Source organism: Oncorhynchus gorbuscha, linkage group LG07 (genome assembly GCF_021184085.1).
Source record: "Oncorhynchus gorbuscha isolate QuinsamMale2020 ecotype Even-year linkage group LG07, OgorEven_v1.0, whole genome shotgun sequence".
Taxonomy (NCBI): Eukaryota; Metazoa; Chordata; class Actinopteri; order Salmoniformes; family Salmonidae; genus Oncorhynchus; species Oncorhynchus gorbuscha.
Window position 1 is genome coordinate 25276786 of NC_060179.1, and position 26681 is coordinate 25303466.

At 47.8% G+C, this 26681-nt stretch overlaps 1 protein-coding gene across 12 annotated transcripts in view; it reads left to right on the forward strand.

The window, feature by feature from the left end:
* Positions 1-26681, forward strand: part of LOC124039692 (abl interactor 1-like) — a 75001-nt gene that overhangs the window by 37859 nt on the left and 10461 nt on the right. For 2 of the 12 annotated variants that reach the window (XM_046355921.1, XM_046355925.1), the window contains exons 4-9: positions 6471-6485; positions 9541-9665; positions 10641-10781; positions 16957-17057; positions 18264-18374; positions 22844-23095. In XM_046355921.1, the coding sequence (XP_046211877.1) occupies positions 6471-6485; positions 9541-9665; positions 10641-10781; positions 16957-17057; positions 18264-18374; positions 22844-23095 (745 nt within the window). The remainder of the gene's footprint in view (positions 1-6470; positions 6486-9540; positions 9666-10640; positions 10782-16956; positions 17058-18263; positions 18375-22843; positions 23096-26681) is intronic. The other 10 variants (XM_046355928.1, XM_046355931.1, XM_046355930.1 and 7 more) reach the window with 8 other exon arrangements.

Below are 26681 nucleotides of genomic sequence, written 5' to 3' on the forward strand. Positions count from 1 at the left end.
TTGGCCCAAGCAAGTTTTCTTATTGGTGGTTTCTTTGCAGCAATTTGACCATGAAGGTTCTGACTTAGAATATGTGGACAACTATAAATACCTAGGTTTCTGGCTAGACTGTAAACTCTCCTTCCAAACTCATATTAAGTATCTCCAATCCAAAATTAAATCTATCGGCTTCCTATTTCGCAACAAAGCCTCCTTCACTCATGCTGCCAAACATACCCCTGTAAAACTGACTATCCTACCGATCTTTGACTTCGGCGATGTCATTTACAAAATAGCCTCCAACTCTACTCAGGAAATTGGATGCAGTCTATCACAGTGCCATCCGTTTTGTCACCAAAGCCTCATATACTAGCCACCATTGCGACCTGTATGCTCTCGTTGGTTGGTCCTCGCTACATGGGGCGGCAGGGTAGCCTAGTGGTTAGAGCGTTGGGCTAGTAACCGGAAGGTTGCAAGTTCAAATCCCTGAGCTGACAAGGTACAAATCTGTCGTTCTGCCCCTGACCAGGCAGTTAACCCACTGTTCCTAGGCCGTCATTGAAAATAAGAATTTGTTCTTAACTGACTTGCCTAGTTAAATAGGTAGGTAAAATAAAAAAATAAAAAATAAAAAATATTCATCGCCAAACCCACTGGCTCCAGGTCATCTATAAGTCTTTGCTAGGTAAAGCTCCGCCTTATCTCAGCTCACTGGTCACCATAGCAACGTCCACACGCGCTCCAGCAGCAATATTTCACCGGTCATCCCCCAAAGCCAACACTTCCTTTGGCCGCCTTTCGTTCCAGTTCTCTGCTCCCAATGACTGGAACGAATTGCAAAAATCACTGAAGTTGGAGACTTATATATCCCTCACTAACTTCAAGCATCGGCTGTCAGAGCATCTTACCGATCGCTGCAGTTGTACATAGCCCAGCTGTAAATAACCCATCCAACCAACTACCTACCTTATCCCCATATTTAAAAAAATTTAATAAAAAAAATCTGCTCTTTTGCACACCAGTATTTCTACTTGCACATCCTCATCTGCACATCTATCATTCCAGTGTCAATTGCTGAATTGTAATTACTTTGCTACTATGGCCTATTTATTGCCTTACCTCCTTCCTCAATTTGCATACACTGTATACCGATTTCTATTGTGTTATTGACTGTTTGCTTATCCCATGTGTAATTCTGTGTTGTTTATGTCACACTGCTTTTTAAAATCTTAGCCAGGTCGCAGTTTTAAATGAGAACTTGTTCTCAGCTGGCCTACCTGCTTAAATAAAGGTGGAAGAAAAAAAACATTTCAAAATGTTGATGTTGAGATGTGTCTGTTAGTTGAACTCTGTGAAGGAGAGGTAATGCTGGGTCTTCCTTTCCTGTGGGGGTCCTCATGAGAGCCAATTTTATTGGTGGTTTTTGTGACTGCACTTAAAGAAACTTTAGAAGTTCTTGTCTTTGCTTATTTGAGCTGTTCTTGCCATAATATGGACTCAGCCCTATTTGGTAAAAGACCGTTTTCTCTATACCACCCCTACCTTGTCACAACACAACTGATTGGCTCAATCACATTAACAAAGGATGAAAATCCACAAATGAACTTTTAACAAGGCACACCTGTTAATTGAAATGCAATTCAGGTGACTATGAGTTGGACCGCAGAGTAAAGGAAAAGCAGCCAACAAGTGCTCAGCATATGTGGGAACTCCTTCAAGACTGTTGGAAAAGCATTCTTCATGAAGCTGGTTGAGAGAATGCCAAGTGTGCAAAAGCTGTCTTCAAGGCAAAGGGTGAAGAAGAATTTGAAGAATCTCAAATGTAAAATATATTTGGATTTGTTTAACTCGTTTCACATGTTTCATGAGCAGAAATGAAAGATCCCCAACATTTTCCTTACGAACAAAAAGCTTATAGCTCTAAAATATTGTGCGCAAATTGGTTTACGATCTTGGTGGTGAACATTTCCCCTTTGCCAAGATAATCCATTAACCTGACAGGTGTCATATCAAGAAGCAGATTTAACAGCATGATCATTACACAGGTACACCTTGTGCCCCACTAAAATGTGCAGTTTTGTCACACAACACAATTCCACAGATGTCTCACATTTTTAGGGAGCATACAATTGGCATGCTGACTGCAGGAATGTCCACCAGAGCTGTTTCCAGAGTATTGAATGTTTTCTTTACCACTTCAGTGGGCAAATGCTCACCTTTGATGGCCACTGGTACGCTGGAGAAGTGTGCTCTTCATGGATGAATCGCGGTTTCAACTGTACCGGGCAGATGGTAGACGGTGTGTATGGTGTCGTGTTGGTGAGCAGTTTGCTGATGTCAACATTGTAAACCGAGTGCCCCATGGTGGCGGTGGGGTTATGGTATGCGCAGGCATAAACTACTAATAATGAACACAATTGCATTTTATCGATGGCAATTTGAATGCGCAGAGATACATTGATGAGATCCTGGGGCCCATTGTCTTGCCATTCATCAACCACCATCACCTCATGTTTCAGCATGATAATGCACGGCCCCATGACGCAAGGATCTGTACATAATTCCTGGATGCTGAAAATGTCCCAGTTTCTCCATGTCCTGCATTACTCACCAGACATGTCACCCATTGAACCTGTTTAGATTGTTCCGGAACGACGTATACGACAGCATGCTCAACAGCCTGATCAACAGTATGTGAAGGAGATGTGTCGCGCTGCATGAGGCAAATAGTGGTCAAACCAGATACTGACTGGTTTTCTGATCCACCGCCCTACCTTTAAGAATGTTTTAATTTTTTACAAGGTATCTGTGACCATCAGATGCTTATCTGTATTCCCAGTCATGTGAAATCCATAGATTAGGGCCTAATGAATTCATTTCAATTGACAGATTTCCTTATATGAACTATTAACTCAGTTAAATCTTTGAAATTGTTGCATGTTGCGTTTAAAAATATATATTTTCAGTGTAATTTACTGCATGGTGATGTCACCATTGAAGGCCAAAACTCCCTCCCACCAAATAGGCAGAAATTTCAGGTGGTCTTTTCCAACTGCTCTTACACTAAAACGGCATAATCATAGTTTTCACAATTTCACAGTATTATTCCAAACTCGTACTGTGGAAATATCTATAAGACACCGGAACATCACAGTCTTCACTGAAACCGTGCAAAGCACTGTCTCCCCCCCACACACACACACACACACACACACTATTGGTACCAAATTAATGTACATTATGTTGCAGTATCCCTGTTGGAGAGAAGAGAGACTAGTAAGAGAGGAGGAATGGAAGGTTAAATATCTTAATGGTATTCACTGAACTCTATGACATTCTATTGACCATCTAAGCTGCTGACCCATACAGAGGATCACCATGTTCTCTCCTAAAGCGTATGGCCGCCGTCGTCTTTTTCACAACACTATGGCAGAAGATGAGATGTATTTTCCCAGTCAGCTGCCACTTAATCTAGTCAGCACATTCAGGAATGCAGGGGAGATGTCAGATGTTGCTTTAGACTTCGTTTCCTCAACGAATGTGTTCTTTTTCGTCCTTGGTAAGTCGTATTAGATACATGGGGAACAAAATATAGCCTCCTTAACTCGGCTGCCAGTGATGGTGTACTTCTAAAAACGTTTACTACCATTACGAAACCGTTTCGAGCCACTGTTTTGGGGGGGTGCTTGAGTGCTTGAAGATGGCATGTTTATAATATAGTAAGTGTCATCAACATGTCTTGAAGGTGTCATCCGTAGTGCTATCTGATGACTCAGACTTTTTCCTCCTAGGGCCCTTAGCTCAGCACTTCCTCTCATCCCTGTGTAAGCAGTATCGGCATACAGCCTGCCCTTTTACACTTTAATCACATCGTTCACGTCATAGCCCAGGTCTAGCACTGTGTTAGTGCATTTATGAATATGGATCTGTCACTCAATCAAATGTATCAATCACATGTATTTTATGAAGCCTTTATGACGTCAGCAGTTGTCACAGTGCTTTACAGAAATGGAGCCTAAAACCCCATTTTGACTATTTTCTACATTGTAGAATAATAGTTTAGACATCAAAACGATTAAATAACAAATGGAATCATGTAGTAAACAACAGTGTTTAACAAATCAAAACATATGTTATATTTGAGATTCTTCAAAGTAGCCTCCCTTTGCCTTGATGACAGCTTTGCACACTCTTGGCATTCTCTCAACCAGCTTCTTGTGGTAGTCACCTGGAATGCATTTCATTTAACAGATGTGCCTTGTTAAATGTTCATATGTGAGGCCTCCCGGGTGGCGCAGTGGTTCGAGACTCTGGGTTCGCACCCAGGCTCTGTCGTAACCGGCCGCGACCGGGAGGTCCGTGGGGTGACACACAACTGGCCTAGTGTCGTCCAGGTTAGGGAGGGTTTGGCCGGTAGGGATATACTTGTCTCATCGCGCACTAGTGACTCCTGTGGCGGGCCGGGCGCAGTGCGCGCTAACCAAGGTTGTCAGGTGCACGGTGTTTCCTCCGACACATTGGTGCGGCTGGCTTCCGGGTTGGATGCGCGCTGTGTTAAGAAGCAGTGCGGCTTGGTTGGATTGTGTATCGGAGGACGCATGACTTTCAACCTTCGTCTCTCCCGAGCCCATGCGGGAGTTGTAGCGATGAGACAAGATAGTAGCTACTAAAACAATTGGATACCACGAAATTGGGGAGAAAAGGGAGTAAAAAAAAAAAGTTCATATGTGGAATTGCTTTCCTTCAGCCAATCAGTTGTGTTGTGACAAGGTAGGGGTGGTATACAGAAGATAGCCCTATTTGGTAAATGTCCATATTATGGCAAGATCAGCTCAAATAAGCAAAGAGAAATGACAGTGTCCATCATTACTTTAAGTCATTACTGAACATTTCAAGTACTTTATCTTCAAGTGCAGTCGCAAAAATCATCAAGCGCTATGATGAAACTGGCTCTCTTGAGGACCGCCACAGGAAAGGAAGACCCAGAGTCACCTCTGCTGCAGAGCATATATTGGCTCAGACCATTAAGAAGGAAATAAATTCCAGAAATTAACTTTTAACAAGGCACACCTGTTAATTGAAATGCATTCCAGGTGACTACCTCATGAAGCTAGTTGAGAGAATGCCAATAGTGTGCAAAGCTGTCAAGGCAAAGGGTGGCTACTTTGAAGAATCTCAAATATAACATATGTTTTGATTTGTTTCACACTTTGTTGGTTACTACATGATTCCATATGTTATTTAATCGTTTTGATGTCTAAACTATTATTCTACAATGTAGAAAATAGTACAAATAAAGAGAAACCCTTGAATGAGTAGGTGTGTCCAAACTTTTGACCGTTACTGTATGAGCAGTCTGGTTCAGTCATCCAGGAGGATGCATCTACTCTTTTTGAAACTCTTCTGTTGCATATAAGCATGGGCAAATCCTGCTTAGACTCACTCAGGCCTGAACATTGACCCAACCCCACTCTGCCTTAGCCTTCACCCATTGCTCAGTCCCTACAATAGAGATCGCAGCACGGTGGGATTTTGAGCTACAGTTTGATATGCTAATCCCATTGGTTTGGGACTGTGATAACAACACCCTCCCATCAGTCAACACGGAATGGTCCTGTCTGAAAGAACTGGTGCCTGTGGCCTAATGATAAGCCATATTTCAACAACAAAAAAGCTTTGGTGCACCCTCTTTTTCCAGTGTCACATTCTTGATTTGAATATACCATACATAGCTTCGTTATACTCCATTTGATGAATCTACCTAACATTGGCCTTCCCAAGAACCTCCTGTTTTATCTTGTTTCTTGTGATGCGCTCGGAATGGCCAATAGGGAGCCTGCATAATTGATGACCCACTTGACTTGGTGCTTGTCGTAGTGCAGAGCAGTCCCATGGTGTGAACACTAGCTGTTTCTCTATTTGACTCTCTCAAACATACATTACAGTGCACCTGTCTATGAGAAATTGCTTTTCTTCCTAGAGCATAAGTGCATAGGTTCAGCGTTCATGATCATTTGTAAAATTACACCAAGATGCAATACAGTTTGACAGTCAGTTTGTACATATGCGCTGAACTGACATTGTTTCCAAAGAGGAGACACAAAAGGACTTTGTGTATATATATATTTTATTTAATTAAAAAATATTTTTTCTTCATTATTCAGTAGTATGATGCATTGAGGTGTTGAAATACCCATTTCAATGCGCAATGGCAACATCCAAATGGATTTGTGAGAATTCCTACTTGTAGGTGTGGTAGATATGAATCAACACAGGGGACAAAAACAACCATTTGACCCCACACTGTTATGGTGCAGTGCAATGACATCAAACAACTGTTGCCCAGGTCTTGAGAAATGTTTACTCAGTGTAAATAATGTGGTGAAAAGTCTCCTGTAATTTGGGTTCTTTTACCGTTCAGACATGGCGATTTTGACATATACCTTCTCTCTCTCTCTCCCTCCTTCCCTCTTTCTTCCACCTACGTTAAGTGGCTCAAAGCCAAGGTAAGTCCTGTTTGTCACATGACCCATCTTGCTGTAGTAGTCTGCTATTCATAGCTGCTTCAAAAAAAAACAACTTTACTCATGTATTTGATTCCTTATTTCCCCCTAAACCAATCCATAGTACAAGTAGGCCAAGTCCAGCTGCCGCTGTAGCCTTCATTATCAGAGGCTTAGTAGCACAGCTTATCGTGTCAATGTACAGCGCCTTCAGAAAGTATTCACACCCCTTGACTTTTTCCACATTTTCTTGTGTTACAGCCTGAATTGAGGTTTTGTCACTGGCCTACACACAATACCCCATAATGTCAGCGGATATAATTTTTCATTTGATTTTTTATTATGTTTACAAATGAATTAAATTAAAAGCTGACATGTCTTGAGTCAAGTATTCAACCTCTTTGTTTTGGCAAGATAACATCAGTTCAAGAGTAAAAATGTGCTTAACGACTCAATATGTTGCATGTGTAGCAGTGTGATGTTGTTCCCCTAGATTATGCACCAAGTTGCACACAAGGACCAATTCAAATAGGCCAGGTCAAGAGGGGATGTTAATTAATAATTTGATAATAATAATAATAATTCAGTGTGTTTTTTTATTTAATTACAGCTGCATAACTAATGCTTTTATTTGGTGTACAAACACTTTTTCATATCAATATTGTACATAAATGTGATTGTAAAAGTTTTGTATATTTTGGTTTGGCCCATCGCGGGTTATCTGTATTTCCATACCCCCTTATTTTTCTATTTTGCCTGACCTTCAGCTAGCAAGGTATGTTGTCCTTGGCTCCGAAATTGCTTAATATAAAACCGTCATAATGTTACACAATGTACTGTTATGCTACCATAAGTTTGTTACAATGTGGATAATATAAGGATTTATGTTACCCTAGTTAGCGAGCTTTGTGAAACTTGTTATCTATAGTAACTTGTGAGCACTTGGGACAGTGTTTGAGTGAGTGTCCATGTGCTTGCGCAGGTGCCTGAGAGCTAGGACTGCGCCAAGGGTTAACATAATGTGTGTTACCTCTTCGTGTGCAGGGCAAATAAAAAAATAATTCAACTAGCAGACCTCCGGGACTGGCAGCGTCCTATTTAAAAGTACACAACGCAGAACGAACCATGCTACACATGGACATACTTTTTTATGACTACCTCATCTCTGTTCCCCAATCATATCATTTACTGTGAGGTTCCTCAGTCGAGCAGAGAATTTCAACCACACATTCAACCACGAAGACCTGGGAGATTTTGCAATGCCTCGGAAAGAAGAGCACCTATTGGTAAAAAAAAGTAGACCTTGAATATCCCTTTAAGCATGGTGATGTTAATAATTACACTTTGGATGGTGTATCAATACACCCAGTCACTAAAATTATACAGTTGTCCTTCCTAACTCAGTTGCCGGAGAGGAAGGAAACCGCTCAGTGATTTCACCATGAGGCCAATGGTGACTTTCAAACAGAGTTTAATGGTTGTGATAGGAGAAAACTGAGGATGGATCAACAACATTGTAGTTACTCTACAGCACTAACCTAATTGACAGAGTGAAAAGAAGGAAGCCAGTACAGAATAAAGATATTCCAAAACATGCATCCAGTGCAACAAGACACTAAAGTAAAACTGCTAAAAAATGTGTCAATGAAATGAACATTATGTCTAAAATACAAAGTGTTATGTTTGGGGCATATCCAACACATCACTGAGGGCCATTCTTCATATTTTCAAGTGTGGTGGTGGCTGCATAATGTTATAGTTATGCTTCAGTGGAGGCTGGTGGGAGGTGCTATAGAAGGACGGGCTCATTGTGATGGCTGGAATGGAAATCACACATGTGACTCTGTTCCAATAATTCTATTCCAGCCATTACAATGAGCCTGCCCTTCTATAGCACCTCCCACCAGCCTCCACTGGTATGATTGTCATCGACAAGGACTAGGGAGTTTTTTTTAGGATAACAAGAAACGGAATAGAGCTACGCCCAGGCAAAATCCTAGAGGAAAACTTGGTTCGGTCTGCTTTTCAACAGACACTGGGAGACAAATTCACATTTTCAGCAGGACAGTAACTTAAAACACAAGGCCAAATATACACTGCAGTTGCTTACTGAGACGACATTGTACGTTCCTTTGTTCCCTAGTTACAGCTGACTTAAATTGGCTTGAAAATCAACGGCAAAACTTGAAAATGGTTGTCTAGCAATGATCAATAGACAATTTGACAGAGCTTGAAGAATTAAAAAATAATAATAATGCGCAAATATTGTACAATCCAGGTGCAAAGCTCTTAAAGACCCAGAAAGGCTCACAGCTGTAATCGCTGCCAAAGGTCATTCTAACATGTATTGACTCAGGGGTGTGAATACTTACGTAAATTTGACTTCTGTGTTTCATTTGAAATAATCATTCAAATATTTAAAAATCACATTGCATTATGGGGTATTGTGTGTGTGTGTGTGTGTAGGTGTAGATGGATTTAAAAAAATAATTAATTTAATACATTTTGAGTTCAGGCTGTAACACAACAAAATGTAGAATAAGTCAAGTGGTATGAATACTTTCCGAAGGCACTGTATCATGATAGGTATGTTGACATGAATGTGTTGAATCGCTCTTCATATGTGTAGCTGTGTATGATGATCTTATCCGCTGTATGGGTTTTCCAGATAAAATTATGTATGCACCTTTTTTGAATATTTCTTATTAAAACAATAACCCCAGGAGTCATGAAAAACTCTGATATTAGCTGTGGCGTGGCCTTAGTTATTGGCTTTGATTATATGTTTGTTTTTATGTGCTTGATAGAACACCATGTCCTAAACAAACATGTCACAATGTTTAGCAGGAAGCCCCTGTGGGTTTTACCTGGCCAACCGCCCTGTGACTTAGTCAAAGACCGGTCTGCTAATTTGCTAGAATGTCTCAGAAATGATGTAGCATACTGAATCTGGGAAGCCTATCAGCTTTAGTACTTTTCTGTTGTCATACTAGTTAGTCTTTTATGCTACCACTATGTTAAATGCCTTAAACTTTCTTGATTTATTCTCTTTCAACAGCAGCATGGAAATAATCAGCCAATCAGAGGAGGAGGAGGAACACTATCGAGGACCAATCCGCCGACACAGAAGCCGCCTAGCCCGCCGCCCGTGACTGGGCCGATGTCAGGGCGTGGCACTCTAGGGTAAGTGGTCTTTTTATATATATATTTTTAATGAATGAATCACTTTTTATCTCCACTATTAACTGAGCCAACATTTTAGAAGGCAGGGCGTTTGGTATCCCAGCCGGTGCACAAAGTTAGTCACGTCCTGATCTTTTATATAAAATAGCAGTGTAACACTAAGTGGGCACTAATTCTGGGCTTTAGTGACTGCTGGGGAACATACAGCTGAATGTTGGGGCTAGAAATAGACCAGCCCGTCTGGCATTTGCCTGGAATGCCAGATGTCCAGTCTGTCACTGATCGTGGTGTTGCATTCTATTGCATTCCAACTTAACCTTCACATTTTAAGAGGTAACTTCCACTTCTGAATATGGACATTTTCTCCATTATTTTCAATGAGGAATTTTTGTATTCATTGATCTACAGTGCCTTCAAAAAGTATTCACACCCCTTGACTTTTTGTAAGTTTTGTTGCATTTAAAATGGATTAAATTGAGTGTTTGGGTCACTGGCCTAGACACAATAATGTCAAAGTGGAATTGTTTTTATAAATTTTTTGTTTTTTTTATATATTAAAAATGAAAAGCTGAAGTCAATAAGTATAAGTATTCAACCCATTTGTTATAGCAAGCTTAAATAAGTTCAGGAGTAAAAATGTGCTTAACAAGTCACATAATAAGTTAAAAAGACTCACTTTGTGTGCAATAATAGTGTTTAACATTATTTGTGAATGACTAACGCATCTCTGTACACCAACCATACAATTATCTGTAAGATCCCTCAGTCAAGCAGTGAATTTCAACCACAAAGACCAGGGAGGTTTTCCAATGCCTTGCAAAGGGCACCTATTGGTCGTTTTTAAAACCATTTATGAAAAAAGAAAAAGCAGACTAAATCTAAGTTGAACGGACCCCTGATTCTCATGCATTAGGATTCATTCTGTTCTTATTCTCTGTTTATCTCCCCCTTTCTATCTTTGGTTGACTTTGACAGACGCAACACGCCCTATAAAACTCTAGAGCCGGTGAAACCGCCCACAGTGCCCAACGACTACATGACCAGCCCTGCTCGTCTAGGCAGCCAGCACAGCCCTGGGCGCACTGCATCTCTCAACCAGAGACAAAGAACCCACAGGTAACTGACACGGTAGGGAGGCAGGTAGCCTTGTGGTTAAGAGCGTTGGGCCAGTAACCGAAAGGTTGCTGGTTCGAAACCTGATCAGACTAGGTGGAAAATCTCTCGACGTGCCCTTGAGCAAGGCACTTAACCCTAATTTCTCCTGTAAGTCGCTCTGGATAAGAGTGTCTGCTAAATTACTAAAATGTAAAAAATGTGACGATACCAGTATCGCAATATTTTTTTACATGGAGCAGACATCTCTGGTCTTTAAAAAAAAAACCTGCTGTATGTAAAATATTGTGTGCTTGAAAAATGTTTGTTTCCAACATACGGGCTGTTTTCCTGAAGAAGTTAAATCCGCTTCGTGTTTGGTTTCATTGCCATGATAATAACCAGTGAAACACACTCACGCTCGCCTAGTGGTTAGAGCGTTGGTCCTGTAACCGAAAGGTTGCTGGATCGAATCCCCGAGCTGACATGGTTCGTTCTGCCCCTGAACAAGGCATTTAACCCACTGTTCCCCAATAGGCCGTTATTGTAAATAAGAATTTGTTATTAACTGACTTGCCTAGTTAAATAAATGTAATCTGCACGCAGACCGATGGATAGACACACACACATATACTATTGTCCTTCACTATTGTCCTACTTAACAGCTCTGAATGACTCTCCCACAGCCTCTGTTCTAACATGGACATGACAAAAGGAACCCTCCCCAAATACTTTGTATCCCCCATGTCTTACAAACATTTCAAATCTCTTCACTTAAATTCATCAGCTTAATGTGCTTTCACACCTCCCCCTCCCAAATACTGTAAATCCAACATTTAACTGACAAGACCCGGAAGGCTTCAGCCGTTTGGGAATGAATGTTCTTCAAGGCCTGCGGCGTAAAGTGTCCTTCGAAAATCCTAAGTCCTCTGTACATTTAGACCCCTGCCACGATCACTGAAATGTGTCTGTCAGAAAGCCACGCTGCCAGAGCTGAGATATGAGTCAGGAGTGATTTTGAAGTTGCTTCATTAGCTAAGAAGGCTGTGCTGCTGACTGAGATGGTCATAAATATTACATCACTTTCCTTTTTTTTCTCCTGTCCCTCTCATTTTGGCACACATGCTACTCCTGTTCCCTTTCTTTGCTATATTCTCTCCCCTTTGTTCTTTCTTTCTTTTTCTTGTGCTCTCTCACTATCTCGCGCACGCTCTCTCGCTCTTTCTGGCCTGCGCTAGCACTCTCTCGCCCTTTCTGGCGCGCTAGCGCTGTCTCGCTCTTTCTGGCGCGCGCTAGCGCTGCTGTCTCGCTCTTTCTGGCGCGCGCTAGCGTCTCGCTCTCTCTGGCGCGCGCTAGCTCTCTCGCTCTTTCTGGCGCGCGCAAGCGCTCTCGCGCTCTCTGGCGCGCGCTAGCGCTCTCGCGCTCTCTGGCGCGCGCTAGCGCTCTCTGGCTAGCGCTCTCTGGCGCGCGCCCTCTGGCGCGCGCCCTCTGGCGCGCGCCCTCTGGCGCGCCCTCTGGCGCGCGCTCTCTGGCGCGCGCTCTCTGGCGCGCGCTCTCTGGCGCGCGCTCTCTGGCGCGCGCTCTCTGGCGCGCGCGCGCGCGCTCTCTGGCGCTCTCTGGCGCGCGCTCTCGATCTTTCTGGCGCGCTAGCGCTGTCTCGCTCTTTCTGGCGCGCTAGCGCTGTTTCGTCTTTCTGGCGCGCGCTAGCGCTCTCGCGCTCTCTGGCGCGCGCTCTCTGGCGCGCGCTCTCGCGCTTTCTGGCGCGCGCTCTCGATCTTTCTGGCGCGCGCTCTTTCTGGCTCTCTCGCTCTTTCTGGCTCTCTCGCTCTTTCTGGCTCTCTCGCTCTTTCTGGCTCTCTCGCTCTTTCTGGCTCTCTCGCTCTTTCTGGCTCTCTCGCTCTTTCTGGCTCTTTCTGGCGCGCGCTCTTTCGCTCGCTCTTTCTTTCGCTCGCTCTCGCTCTTTCTTTCGCTCGCTCTTTCTCTCGCTCGCTCTGGCTCTTTCTTTCGCTCGCTCTTGCTCTTTCTCTCGCTCGCTCTTGCTCTTTCTGGCTCTCTCGCTCTTTCTGGCTCTCTCGCTCTTTCTGGCTCTCTCGCTCTTTCTGGCTCTCTCGCTCTTTCTGGCTCTTTCTGGCGCGCGCTCTTTCGCTCGCTCTTTCTTTCGCTCGCTCTCGCTCTTTCTTTCGCTCGCTCTTTCTCTCGCTCGCTCTGGCTCTTTCTTTCGCTCGCTCTGGCTCTTTCTTTCGCTCGCTCTTGCTCTTTCTCTCGCTCGCTCTTGCTCTTTCTGGCTCTCTCGCTCTTTCTGGCTCTCTCGCTCTTTCTGGCTCTTTCTGGCGCGCGCTCTTTCGCTCGCTCTTTCTTTCGCTCGCTCTCGCTCTTTCTTTCGCTCGCTCTTTCTCTCGCTCGCTCTGGCTCTTTCTTTCGCTCGCTCTTGCTCTTTCTCTCGCTCGCTCTTGCTCTTTCTCTCGCTCGCTCTGGCTCTTTCTCTCGCTCGCTCTGGCTCTTTCTTTCGCTCGCTCTGGCTCTTTCTCTCGCTCGCTCTGGCTCTTTCTCTCGCTCGCTCTTGCTCTTTCTCTCGCTCGCTCTGGCTCTTTCTCTCGCTCGCTCTGGCTCTTTCTTTCGCTCGCTCTGGCTCTTTCTCTCGCTCGCTCTGGCTCTTTCTTTCGCTCGCTCTGGCTCTTTCTCTCGCTCGCTCTTGCTCTTTCTCTCGCTCGCTCTTGCTCTTTCTGGCTCTCTCGCTCTTTCTGGCTCTCTCGCTCTTTCTGGCTCTCTCGCTCTTTCTGGCTCTCTCGCTCTTTCTGGCTCTCTCGCTCTTTCTGGCTCTCTCGCTCTTTCTGGCTCTTTCTGGCGCGCGCTCTTTCGCTCGCTCTTTCTTTCGCTCGCTCTCGCTCTTTCTTTCGCTCGCTCTTTCTCTCGCTCGCTCTGGCTCTTTCTTTCGCTCGCTCTTGCTCTTTCTCTCGCTCGCTCTTGCTCTTTCTGGCTCTCTCGCTCTTTCTGGCTCTCTCGCTCTTTCTGGCTCTCTCGCTCTTTCTGGCTCTTTCTGGCGCGCTCTTTCGCTCGCTCTTTCTTTCTGGCTCTTTCTTTCGCTCGCTCTTTCTCTCGCTCGCTCTGGCTCTTTCTTTCTCGCTCTTGCTCTTTCGCTCGCTCTTGCTCTTTCTCTTTCGCTCTGGCTCTTTCTCTCGCTCGCTCTGGCTCTTTCTTTCGCTCGCTCTGGCTCTCGCTCTGGCTCTTTCTTCTGGCTCGCTCTTGCTCTCTTCGCTCTGGCTCTTTCTCTCGCTCGCTCTGGCTCTTTCTTTCGCTCGCTCTGGCTCTTTCTCTCGCTCGCTCTGGCTCTTTCTTTCGCTCGCTCTGGCTCTTTCTCTCGCTCGCTCTTGCTCTTTCTCTCGCTCGCTCTTGCTCTTTCTGGCTCTCTCGCTCTTTCTGGCTCTCTCGCTCTTTCTGGCTCTCTCGCTCTTTCTGGCTCTCTCGCTCTTTCTGGCTCTCTCGCTCTTTCTGGCTCTCTCGCTCTTTCTGGCGCGCGCTCTTTCGCTCGCTCTTTCTTTCTCGCTCTCGCTCTTTCTTTCGCTCGCTCTTTCTCTCGCTCGCTCTGGCTCTTTCTTTCGCTCGCTCTTGCTCTTTTCTCTCGCTCTTGCTCTTTCTGGCTCTCTTCTTTCTGGCTCTCTCGCTCTTTCTGGCTCTTTCTTCTTTCGCTCGCTCTTTCTTTCTGGCTCTTTCTTTCGCTCGCTCTCGCTCTTTCTTTCGCTCGCTCTTTCTCTCGCTCGCTCTGGCTCTTTCTTTCGCTCGCTCTGGCTCTTTCTCTCGCTCGCTCTGGCTCTTTCTTTCGCTCGCTCTTGCTCTTTCTCTCGCTCGCTCTTGCTCTTTCTCTCGCTCGCTCTGGCTCTTTCTCTCGCTCGCTCTCGCTCTTTCTCTCGCTCTTTCTCTCTCCACCATTGAGTCATGAGAGAGTGCATCTTCAGCAGGGATCCAGGTTTGCCCTGTTTTAGATGAGTAGATGTGGTACCACCATTTGATATGGTTATAATATGCTTTAAACTAATTTGATATGTTACCACACATCTGTACTGCAGGACAAATGGTTCACCAAATATCATACATATGTACAATAAATTGTGTTCAAGACTGCCAGCAAGACTGCCGCTTTTTGTCCTTGCCAATTAAGGTCTTTCAAACCAGGTGTTATTTCATCTGAACTTGAATTACTCAAGCAATATCAGTGACTTTTTCAGTTATGGAGGAGCAAAAACTCAATCAAGGTTGGGAGCTGCACCACTGCAGTATGTTCAAAAACCTGGATCCTTGTGTAATCTCAACCACTGGTGTACTCTCATTCTCTCTCTGACCTGGAAACTTTCAGACACAGAGACGCTGTGCTGTCCTGTCTGCTCTCTTATTGCTCTCCACACACACAATCTCTCTTTATCAGTCTCTGCCATATCTACCTGCCTGAGCCCTGATTCAATAAGTGTGTGCGCATGCCTATGTGTGTGCTGGTGCATGGTGGGAGTCAAGCTTTCACCAACTCTGTGTTGTGGTGGTCTGATTTTCTATGAAATTTGATCTCTGGTGATGTGGTTGGGCTAGAGACAGAGGAGCGTAGGAGGAGTGATGGACCTGGAGATGGAGCGCTAAAGATGAGGGAGAGGAGGAGGTGATTTGATTTCAGCTACTGAAAGGGATGGCAAGCGGGAACTGACAGTGAAAGGCAGACAGGATGGGAAATGTGCATTCTCACATAGTGAGGCTTATCTTATCTGACGCAGGGGGGGTTATCTTATCTGACGCAGGGGGGGTTATCTTATCTGACGCAGGGGGGGTTATCTTATCTGACGGGTTATCTTATCTGACGGGGGGGGTTATCTTATCTGACGCAGGGGGGTTATCTTATCTGACGCAGGGGGTTATCTTATCTTATCTGTTATCTTATCTGACAGGGGGTTATCTTATCTGACGCAGGGGGGTTATCTTATCTGACGCAGGGGGTTTATCTTATCTGACGCAGGGGGGGGGGGTTTATCTTATCTGACGCAGGGGGGGGTTATCTTATCTGACGCAGGGGGGGTTATCTTATCTGACGCAGGGGGGGGTTATCTTATCTGACGCAGGGGGGGGGTTATCTTATCTGACGCAGGGGGGGTTATCTTATCTGACGCAGGGGGGTTATCTTATCTTATCTCACGCAGGGGGGGGGGGGTTTATCTTATCTGACGCAGGGGGGGGTTTATCTTATCTCACGCAGGGGGAGGGGGGCTTATCTTATCCCCCCCTTTCCTCATCCTCACTGGATCACATAGTCATAGTAAACCCCTGACTCTTCCCTCCCATCCTTCTAGGTGGAACTGAGCCCCTTTATATGTGATTTGTGCTGAGGGGACCCCCTGCCCCCCCCCCCCCCAAAAGAGGCCCGGGCTAGACTGGCAGGGAAGGGTATGGGTTAGGGAGCAGGGTCTGGGCCTGGGAGGAGGGGGGGGGGTTCCTAGCCAGACATTCATCTGACAGCCTCCAGGTCAGCTGCAGTGCAAGGCGGGGCTTATAGGCTTTGACATAATGCCTCTCCTATGTCCTATGTTATTGACTGAGTGTACAAAACATTAAGGACACCTTTCCATGACACAAACTGACCAGGTGAAGGGTGTTAAATCCACTTCAATCAGTGTAGGTGACAGGGAGGAGACCGGTTAAAGACCGTTTCCTGTGTGTATGAAGACTGGTCCACCACCCAAAGGACATCCAGACAACTTGACACATCGAAGTCAACATGGGCCAGCATCCCTGTGGAACGCATTGGACACGTTGCAGAGACCATGCCCAGATTAATTGAGGCTGTTCTGAGGGCGGGGTCGGGGTGCAACTCAATATTAGGAAGGTGTCCTTCGTGCTTTGTACTCACTGTAGATGTACTGTATCGACCACAGTGTGTCCTGTTGGTACCAGGTTCAGTGGAATCATGTCTTCTGCATGCAATGTCAATCTTGACATTCTTGATTAATGTAAAGTCCTCCAAAAGGACTTTGAACAACACAATATAAATGGTGTAGTGGTTCTGAAGGGCTTTTACCTCTGTCCCTGTGACTGACGGGTTGCGGTGGACAATTCTAAATGGGACATGGGCATACCAGCTGTGTGCACAAGTGATACCTACTGTCTCCTCTGTGGGTTGCCCTGAATACATTTGTTCTCTCTCTTTCTTTCCCTTTCTCTCTAGTGGTAGCAGTGGGGGTAGTGGCAGCAGGGAGAACAGCGGAAGCAGCAGTATTGGCATTCCCATTGCCGTGCCTACGCCCTCCATTCCCAACTCTGGTCCAGGTGAGCGGGAATTAACTGTACTGTATAGGAACATGGGGTCAATCACACTGGGTATGTTGGAATCTTGTTATGTGTTATCATTCCTAAGCCACCATCTCCTCTCTCTCTGTGTCGCTCTCGCTCTCTCTCTCTCTGTGTGTGTGTGTGTGTGTGTGTGTGTGTGTGTGTGTGTGTGTGTGTGTGTGTGTGTGTGTGTGTGTGTGTGTGTGTGTCTCTCTCTCTCTCGGTCTCTCTCTGTGTGTGTGTCTCTCTCTCTCTCGGTCTCTCTCTGTGTGTGTGTCTCTCTCTCTCTCGGTCTCTCTCTGTGTGTGTGTCTCTCGGTCTGTCTCTCTCTCTGTGTGTGTGTGTCTCTCTCTCTCTCTCTCTCGGTCTCTCTCTGTGTGTGTGTGTGTGTGTGTGTGTGTGTCTGCATTGTGACTACAGAAACATTCATTCATAAACACATACTACTCTCTCATTGAAAATCCAAATCATTAAGGCAAGTGAGTACTTGCACAGAACACACACACTCCCATCACACAAGGGGAAAATGTAAACAAAGTGTAAATGAGTTATGCTGCTGGAGGACTGAGTGAGAGAGAGGAGTTATTTAGAACAAAGCTAATCTTAACGGACAGAGGGCTCATAAATGACCTATTGTGTTCTGAGATTCTCGCTGTCTCTCACGCTGTCTCTCACGCTGTCTCTCACGCTGTCTCTCACGCTGTCTCTCACGCTGTCTCTCACGCTGTCTCTCACGCTGTCTCTCTCGCTGTCTCTCTCGCTGTCTCTCTCGCTGTCTCTCTCGCTGTCTCTATGTAAATAGGCTCTCCTGTATTAGGGGTGCGGCTCAATGTTAAAGAGAATAGAAGACTACAGGTGATTTTGTAGTTGGAAATGGAACAGTGAGTTTGGAACGAGGTGTCCTTTTGGCCTGTTGAGGTCGAGAGAGAAAGGAGACTGAGCTGGATATTAGTGACAGGATATCAGGCCAGCAAGACTGGAGCTGTCTGTAAGCCTGTCACCATGGTAACACACACTCCATACTGTATAGCCACAGCAGCGTGTGCCTGTTGCTTTCTTCTTGCAAAGGGGTTGTTGTATGAAATGTTAATGTGTTAATTGTATATAAAGGTGTTGTGAGATGGTACCTAACACCAACATTGCCAACCAGCTCGAAACCCCCAATCAGTCACTAACGGAGTGGTTCTGACGCACTCGTTTCAGTCCCGCCAATGTCCGCTCTCCCACCCCCCCCTCCTCCACTTCCTGGTCATCAGGCTCCTCCACCGCCTCCTCTCCCGGGGCAGGGCAACCCAGAGGCTCCTGCAGTGATAGGTGAGCCCAAAGAACCACCAACGACTAGGCTGTACCGCCGCTCCTCTCCGCCGCCAATGGACAATCATCGAAACCCCCTCATCTCTGGCTGTCGCTATTAGAGGGTTTACACGTGTGTGTGTGTGTGTGTGTGTGTGTGTGTGTGTGTGTGTGTGTGTGTGTGTGTGTGTGTGTGTGTGTGTGTGTGTGTGTGTGTGTGTGTGTGTGTGTGTGTGTGTGCGCGCCTCTTCCAGCCTGGTGCTTTAACCATTGGTGTATCCGGTGGTGTATGTTGGTGGTGGTGGGGATCACTTGATGGTGGTGCTTGGGTTCTGGTTATCTATCTACATCCAGGTTCATGTCAAATGGGACACAGACCCAGACGGGGCTGCACGCCGCCCCAGACGGGGCTGCACGCCGCCCCAGACGGGGCTGCACGCCGCCCCAGACGGGGCTGCACGCCGCCCCAGACGGGGCTGCACGCCGCCCCAGACGGGCACTGAAGAAGTATCTAATGGAACAATGTTCTCTTCCGGGCTCCAGAAGCCAGTATGCATGTTAATTAAAATGCAGGTTAATTCAATATGGACATTTTCCATTCAGCCCCTGGGCTATATTTGATTAAATTACCAACCCCTATTTACTTTGTTCAATTGATTTTACGAAGTTCAAAATTACCACACTTTGTTAAGGGAAGATACTTTTTCTGAACAGGTACTTATCAACTTTTTCTGAACAGGTACTTATCAACCAATGACCAGCTGCATTGCGTGTAATGTGCTTTTGGAAATGATGTACAGTGGGGCAAAAAAGTATTTAGTCAGCCACCAATTGTGTAAGTTCTCCCACTTAAAAAGATGAGTGGTCCCTTTGCAGAAAAACAGCCCCAAAGCAGGATGTTTCCACCCCCATGCTTCACAGTAGGTATGGTGTTTTTTGGATGCAACTCAGCATTCTTTGTTATCCAAGTGTTTACCAAAAATTTATATTTTGGTTTCATCTGACCATATGACATTCTCCCAATCTTCTTCTGGAACATCCAAATGCTCTCTAGCAAACTTCAGACGGGCCTGGACATGTACTGGCTTAAGCAAGGGGACACGTCTGGCACTGCAGGATTTGAGTCCCTGGCGGCGTAGTGTGTTACTGATGGTAGGCTTTGTTACTTTGGCCCAGCTCTCTGCTAGATCCCCCCCCGTGTGGTTCTGGGATTTTTGCTCACCGTTCTTGTTATCATTTTGACCCCCCGGGGTGAGATCTTGCGTGGAGCCCCAGATCGAAGGAGATTATCAGTGGTCTTGTATGTCTTCCATTTCCGAATAATTGCTCCCACAGTTGATTTCTTCAAACCAAGCTGCTTACCTATTGCAGATTCAGTCTTCCCAGCCTGGTGCAGGTCAACAATTTTGTTTCTGGTGTCCTTTGACAGCTCTTTGGTCTTGGCCATAGTAGAGTTTGGAGTGTGACAGTTTGAGGACAAGTGTCTTTTATACTGATAACAAGTTCAAACAGATGCCATTAATACAGGTAACGAGTGGAGGACAGAGGAGCCTCTTAAAGAAGAAGTTACAGGTCTGTGAGAGCCAGAAATCTTGCTTGTTTGTAGGTGACCAAATACTTATTTTCCACCATAATTTGCAAATAAATTCATTAAAAATCCTACAATGTGATTTTCTGGATTTTTTTTCTCATTTTGTCTGTCATAGTTGAAGTGTATTTATGATGAAAATTACAGGCCTCATCTTTTTAAGTGGGAGAACTTGCACAATTGGTGGCTGACTAAATACTTTTTTGCCCCACTGTATGTGTGGTTGATTTGACTCTGTCTCAGGTGATAATATGAAGTCAGTTAAATTGGCTTGTATCTGTTTAATCTCAGAAGCAAATTGAGGTTGTGTGTGTCTTATGGGACTGTTGGGTTTTCCGAGGTAGGGCTCCAAATGTGTGTGTGTGCCGGGTTTGATTTGATTGACTGTCATAGCTTTGAAGTACAGGGGGCTGTATGTAATCAAGCATCTCAGAGTAGCAGTGCTGATATCGGATCAGTTTAGCCTTTTTCTTTTAGATCATAATGATTAAGATTATATGGACTAAAGGGACCTTGATCCCAGATAAGCACTCCTACTGATGCTTTGTAAATATGGACCGTGGTCTTCATATTATGGTTGTATGGGTTTTTGTCAATGTGAAATGTTGCAGATTTTGTCTGTATGTTTGAGTGAAGTGGCTGTCCATAATAGGCATGCAGCAGTTGCTCCATGTTATGACAATTAAGATTATATGGACTAAAGGGACCCTGATCCCAGATAAGCACTCCTACTGATGCTTTGTAAATATGGACCGTGGTCTTCATATTATGGTTGTATGGGTTTTTGTCAATGTGAAATGTTGCAGATTTTGTCTGTATGTTTGAGTGAAGTGGCTGTCCATAATAGGCATGCAGCAGTTGCTCCATGTTATGACAAGTCGTGGCATCCTAACTATATCAATTATGACAACTGACATAACCCTGCTATGACCCTGTGCTGTCGTTCAAGATGGCCGCTACCAGACAACAACAAAAACCTGCTACAAATCAAAGAAAAACATCAGAATTGTGGGATCTTATTTACTCTTTCCTCAGGACTAACCCTTTCAGAAATATGGTAATGGTTAGCTTTTAACATTGGAAAACAATCACAATTACTACCACATCTCACCCATGGTTTATTGTCCCGTAACTGTGTGTAGAGACAGAGGGTCAGTCAAAGGGACATTCTGGCCATGTTTTCATCTATATGTTTACGCCATGGTCTGTTCCCCTGAGTCCCAATTTGTTCCGGCTCCACTCATCACCATCTGAGAGGAGAGCTTCTCCAGAGAGCTACTGTTATCATTCTTCTACACACTCACTCACTCACTCACTCACACTCACTCACTCACTCACTCACTCACTCACTCACTCACTCACTCACTCACTCACTCACTCACTCACTCACTCACTCAGTATCTGAGAGGAGAGCTTCTCCAGAGAGTTACTGTTATCATTTTACACACACACACACACACACACACACACACACACACACACACACACACACACACACACACACACACACACACACACACACACACACACACACACACACACACACACACACACACACACACACACACACACACACACACACACACACACACACACACACACACACACACACACACACACACACACACACACACACACACACCAGTATCTGAGAGGAGAGCTTCTCCAGAGAGTTACTGTTATCATTTTACACACACACACACACACACCAGTATCTGAGAGGAGAGCTTCTCCAGAGAGTTACTGTTATCATTTTACACACACACACACACACACACCAGTATCTGAGAGGAGAGCTTCTCCAGAGAGTTACTGTTATCACACACACACACACACACACACACTCATTCACCAGTATCTGAGAGGAGAGCTTCTCCAGAGAGCTACTGTTATCTGACCCAGTAAACAGGAAATACCCAACTGGAGGAAAACACATTCTACACACACACACACTTTCATATTTACTGCACACTCACTCACAAACACACACACACTTCCTCATTCACATATTTTGACGACACAGTCATGAAATATGCTTTAACTGCTGCAGTAATATTTATTGTTGTGAAAATGCTGACGCGTGACAAATGGTAGGCTTCTAGAAAACCTAATGGATTGGTTGTAGTCAGGGTAAATTAAATCTGTTCTGTACTGTGCCGCAAATGTGTGTGTGTGTGTTGTGTGCTTAAAATGTAGTGTATTTCTGAAAAATCCCTCATACAGTTGAACTACATCGACCTGTGACGTGTGTCTAGTGCACGTTTTTACATCGTCCAAAAAGTCCTGCAATTTGAGTACAGCAAAGAACGTGTGTCACTGTGTAATTACTGCAATGCAGGTTCAATTTCATTGAGCCCAAAACCCATGTTCAGTGGAGTGCCAGAACGCCACAGGAGAAGCCGAAGCAGCTATCCCCTTTCAACTGTCTCTTAGCCTCAAATGATGTGTGTCTTCTATTCTGCCCTGCCTCTTTTACAAAACAAATGTACACGGGGGCACAAGTAATCAATACTATATCAAGCATGCTTTTTGGGTGAACATTTTGTGATTGTAGCCAACGATGGATGGAAGTAAACGTTTCTGCACTAAAGGAACGCACGCATCTGGGTGTAAATAAGCATGACTCCTCCATCAGGATTGGCTGTGGTGTCGCCTGTCCCTCCCCCTTCCCTCTTCTGGATCTCTGTGATTGGTGGTGATGCTGGTGGTTCAGTTGCTTCGGTGATCAAATGATTGCTCTGACTATATTGGGTCTACTCTGTTGTTGGGTGTCGCTGATTCATTTGCTGGGCTCTCTCTTTCTCTCCCCCTTTCTGTCCTCTCCCCTTTGTAATTTCCTCTCTCTCTGACTCTCCCTCCCCTCTATCCCTTTCTCTCTTTCTGTGGGTGTTTTCTACTCTAGCGGTGGCTCCCGGGCCTGGTCTTGGCCCCATCCCCATGTCCCAGTTCGGCACCATCTCACGACAGATCTCACGGCACAACTCCTCCACCTCCTCGGTCTCCATGGTTTCGGCCACGGGCACCTACCGCCGGGCGCCGTCCGTCAGCTCCCAGTTCTCCCTGCAGCAGCAGCAGCAGTCCCTACAGCTACAACAGCAGCAGATACAGCAGCCATACATTAATGGGGGCACCCCCGCCTACCCCCACAACTCAAGTAAGACACTCATGCCCCCCCACCAACAGCCCTCTACTAGATGGGAGATGGATAGTTTCCCCCTAAAGGGAACTTCCCTCTCATAAACTCCTAGCAAAGGGGAGCTATACTATATCACTCTCTTAGAAAAGTGTCCCCACTGAGTTCGGCGACTCTCACTGGGTGCCACCGAAGCTAATGACATCCCTGTGACTACATCAGTATGTCACTTAGCATGTCCCTCTGGTACACAAATACTAAAAGTACACTCGAGGGAAATACCACTGGAAACCAACAGACGTCTATGTCGTCCACGTTCTATACTATGATCGGCTTTGCAGGCCAGCGGCGTTGGGTTTGTTGTTTAATGCCGGCGACGGTGACCGTTACTTCTCTCTGGTTGAACGCCTTGTGCATTTATGTAGAATGCTTTCTTGTCCTCGGATTTCCCAGCTGATACAATCCAGGCGATCGACATTCGCAAAGATTGCAGAGTCACTGCTTTTTGGTCTCCGTTTAAGTACGAGATGACGTTTTCTTAAATCACAGTTTCTTAGTGTTTTCACAACCTTTTTTTAAGTGATTTTTTTCTTTTTTTTCTTCCATTTCCTAAAATGTACTAGCCAGCCTCCACAAGGTGACTCCAGCTCAAGGTGTCCATTAACTTAAGCACAGTGTTTATTTTTAGTCATGTACCCTTCAACACAAACTCCAGTGGGACAACCCACACACACAGTCTCGGTGATGTGGAGGCATACTGAACTCAGTAACGTCATTAAGTCCTGGAAAAGCCAAAAGAACTGAGGATAAAATGTGAGAAACTCAAGCCGACAGCAGCCACCTGTGCATTTTTGAATTGAGATTGGTCTCGCCTTTCTCATTCACTTGCCCTGTAAAAGCGCCTATAGATCAAGCTTAACCTACTAACAGTATAGTACGCAGACACAGGCAGGCAGACGCACGCAGGCGGGCAGAGGCGGGCAGGCAGGCGGGCAGAGGCGGGCGGGCGGGCAACGCACGCAGACGCAGGCAGGCAGACGCGGGCGGGCAGGCAGGCAGACGCAGGGGGGCGGGCGGGCGGGCAGGCAGACGCAGGGGGGTAGACGCGGGCGGGCAGGCGGGCAGACGCAGGCGGGCGGGCAGACGCGGGCGGGCAGGCAGGCGGGCAGACGTAGGCGGGCAGACGCACGCACGCAGGCGGGCAGACGCACGCACGCAGGCAGGCAGACGCACGCAGGCAGGCAGACGCACGCACGCGGGCAGACGCAGGCAGGCAGACGCGCGCAGGCGCACAGGCAGGCAGACGCACGCAGACAGGCGGGCAGACGCACGCAGGCAGGCAGACGCACGCGCGCACGCACGCACGCAGGCAGGCAGACGCACGCAGGCAGGCAGGCAGGCAGGCAGGCAGGCAGGCAGGCAGGCAGACGCACGCAGACAGGCAGGCAGGCAGACGCACGCAGACAGGCAGGCAGGCAGACGCACGCAGACAGGCAGGCAGGCAGACGCACGCAGACAGGCAGGCAGGCAGACGCACGCACGCAGACAGGCAGGCGCACACAGGCAGACGCACGCAGACAGGCAGGCAGACGCAGGCAGACAGGCAGGCGCACACAGGCAGACGCACGCAGACAGGCAGGCAGACGCACGCAGACAGGCAGGCGCACACAGGCAGACGCACGCAGACAGGCAGGCAGACGCACGCAGACAGGCAGGCGCACACAGGCAGACAGAGGCACAGGCAGGCAGACGCACGCACGCAGGCAGGCAGGCAGACGCACGCACGCACGCAGGCAGGCAGGCAGGCAGGCAGACGCACGCAGACAGGCAGGCAGACGCACGCAGGCAGGCAGATGCACGCAGGCAGACAGGCAGGCGCACGCACGCACTCAGGCAGGCAGGCAGACGCACGCACGCACGCACGCAGACAGGCAGGCAGACGCACGCACGCAGACAGGCAGGCAGGCAGGCAGACGCACGCACGCAGACAGGCAGGCAGGCAGACACACGCAGACAGGCAGGCAGACGCACGCACGCAGACAGGCAGGCAGGCAGACGCACGCAGACAGGCAGGCAGCAGACGCACGCAGACAGGCAGGCAGACGCACGCACGCACGACAGGCAGGCAGACGCAGCACGCGCACGCAGACAGGCAGGCAGACGACGCACGCAGACAGGCAGGCAGACAGGCACACGCACGCAGACAGGCAGGCAGACGACACGCACGCAGACAGGCAGACGCACGCAGACAGGCAGGCAGACGCACGCACGCACGCAGACAGGCAGGCACACAGGCAGACACAGGCACAGGCAGACAGAGGCACAGGCAGACAGAGGCACAGGCAGACAGAGGCACAGGCAGACAGAGGCACAGGCAGACAGAGGCACAGGCAGACAGAGGCACAGGCAGACAGAGGCACAGGCAGACAGAGGCACAGGCAGACAGAGGCACAGGCAGACAGAGGCACAGGCAGACAGAGGCACAGGCAGACAGAGGCACAGGCAGACAGAGGCACAGGCAGACAGAGGCACAGGCAGACAGAGGCGCAGACGCAGGCAGGCAGGCAGACGCACGCACGCAGACAGGCAGGCAGACGCACGCACGCAGACAGGCAGGCAGACGCACGCACGCAGACAGGCAGGCAGACGCACGCACGCACGCAGGCAGACGCAGGCAGGCACGCAGGCAGACGCAGGCAGGCAGGCAGACGCACGCACGCAGACAGGCAGGCAGACGCACGCACGCAGACAGGCAGGCAGACGCAGGCAGACAGGCAGGCAGACGACGCACGCAGGCAGGCAGGCAGACGCACGCAGACAGGCAGGCAGACGCACGCACGCAGACAGGCAGGCAGACGCACGCACGCAGACAGGCAGGCAGACGCACGCACGCAGACAGGCAGGCAGGCAGGCAGACAGGCAGACGCACGCACGCAGACAGGCAGGCAGGCACGCAGACAGGCAGGCAGACGCACGCACGCACGCAGACAGGCAGGCAGACGCACGCACGCAGACAGGCAGGCAGGCAGGCAGGCAGACGCACGCACGCAGACAGGCAGGCAGGCAGACGCACGCAGACAGGCAGGCAGACGCACGCACGCAGACAGGCAGGCAGACGCACGCACGCAGACAGGCAGGCAGACGCACGCACGCAGACAGGCAGGCAGACGCACGCACGCAGACAGACAGGCAGACGCACGCACGCAGACAGGCAGACGCACGCACGCAGACAGGCAGGCAGACGCACGCACGCAGACAGGCAGGCAGACGCACGCAGGCAGGCAGACGCACGCACGCAGACAGGCAGGCAGACGCACGCACGCAGACAGGCAGGCAGACGCACGCACGCAGACAGGCAGGCAGACGCACGCACGCAGACAGGCAGGCAGACGCACGCACGCAGGCAGGCAGGCAGACGCACGCACGCAGACAGGCAGGCAGACGCACGCACGCAGACAGGCAGGCAGACGCACGCACGCAGACAGGCAGGCAGACGCACGCACGCAGACAGGCAGGCAGACGGCAGGCAGGCAGGCAGACGCACGCAGACAGGCAGGCAGACACGCAGACAGGCAGGCAGACGCACGCACGCACGCACGCAGACAGG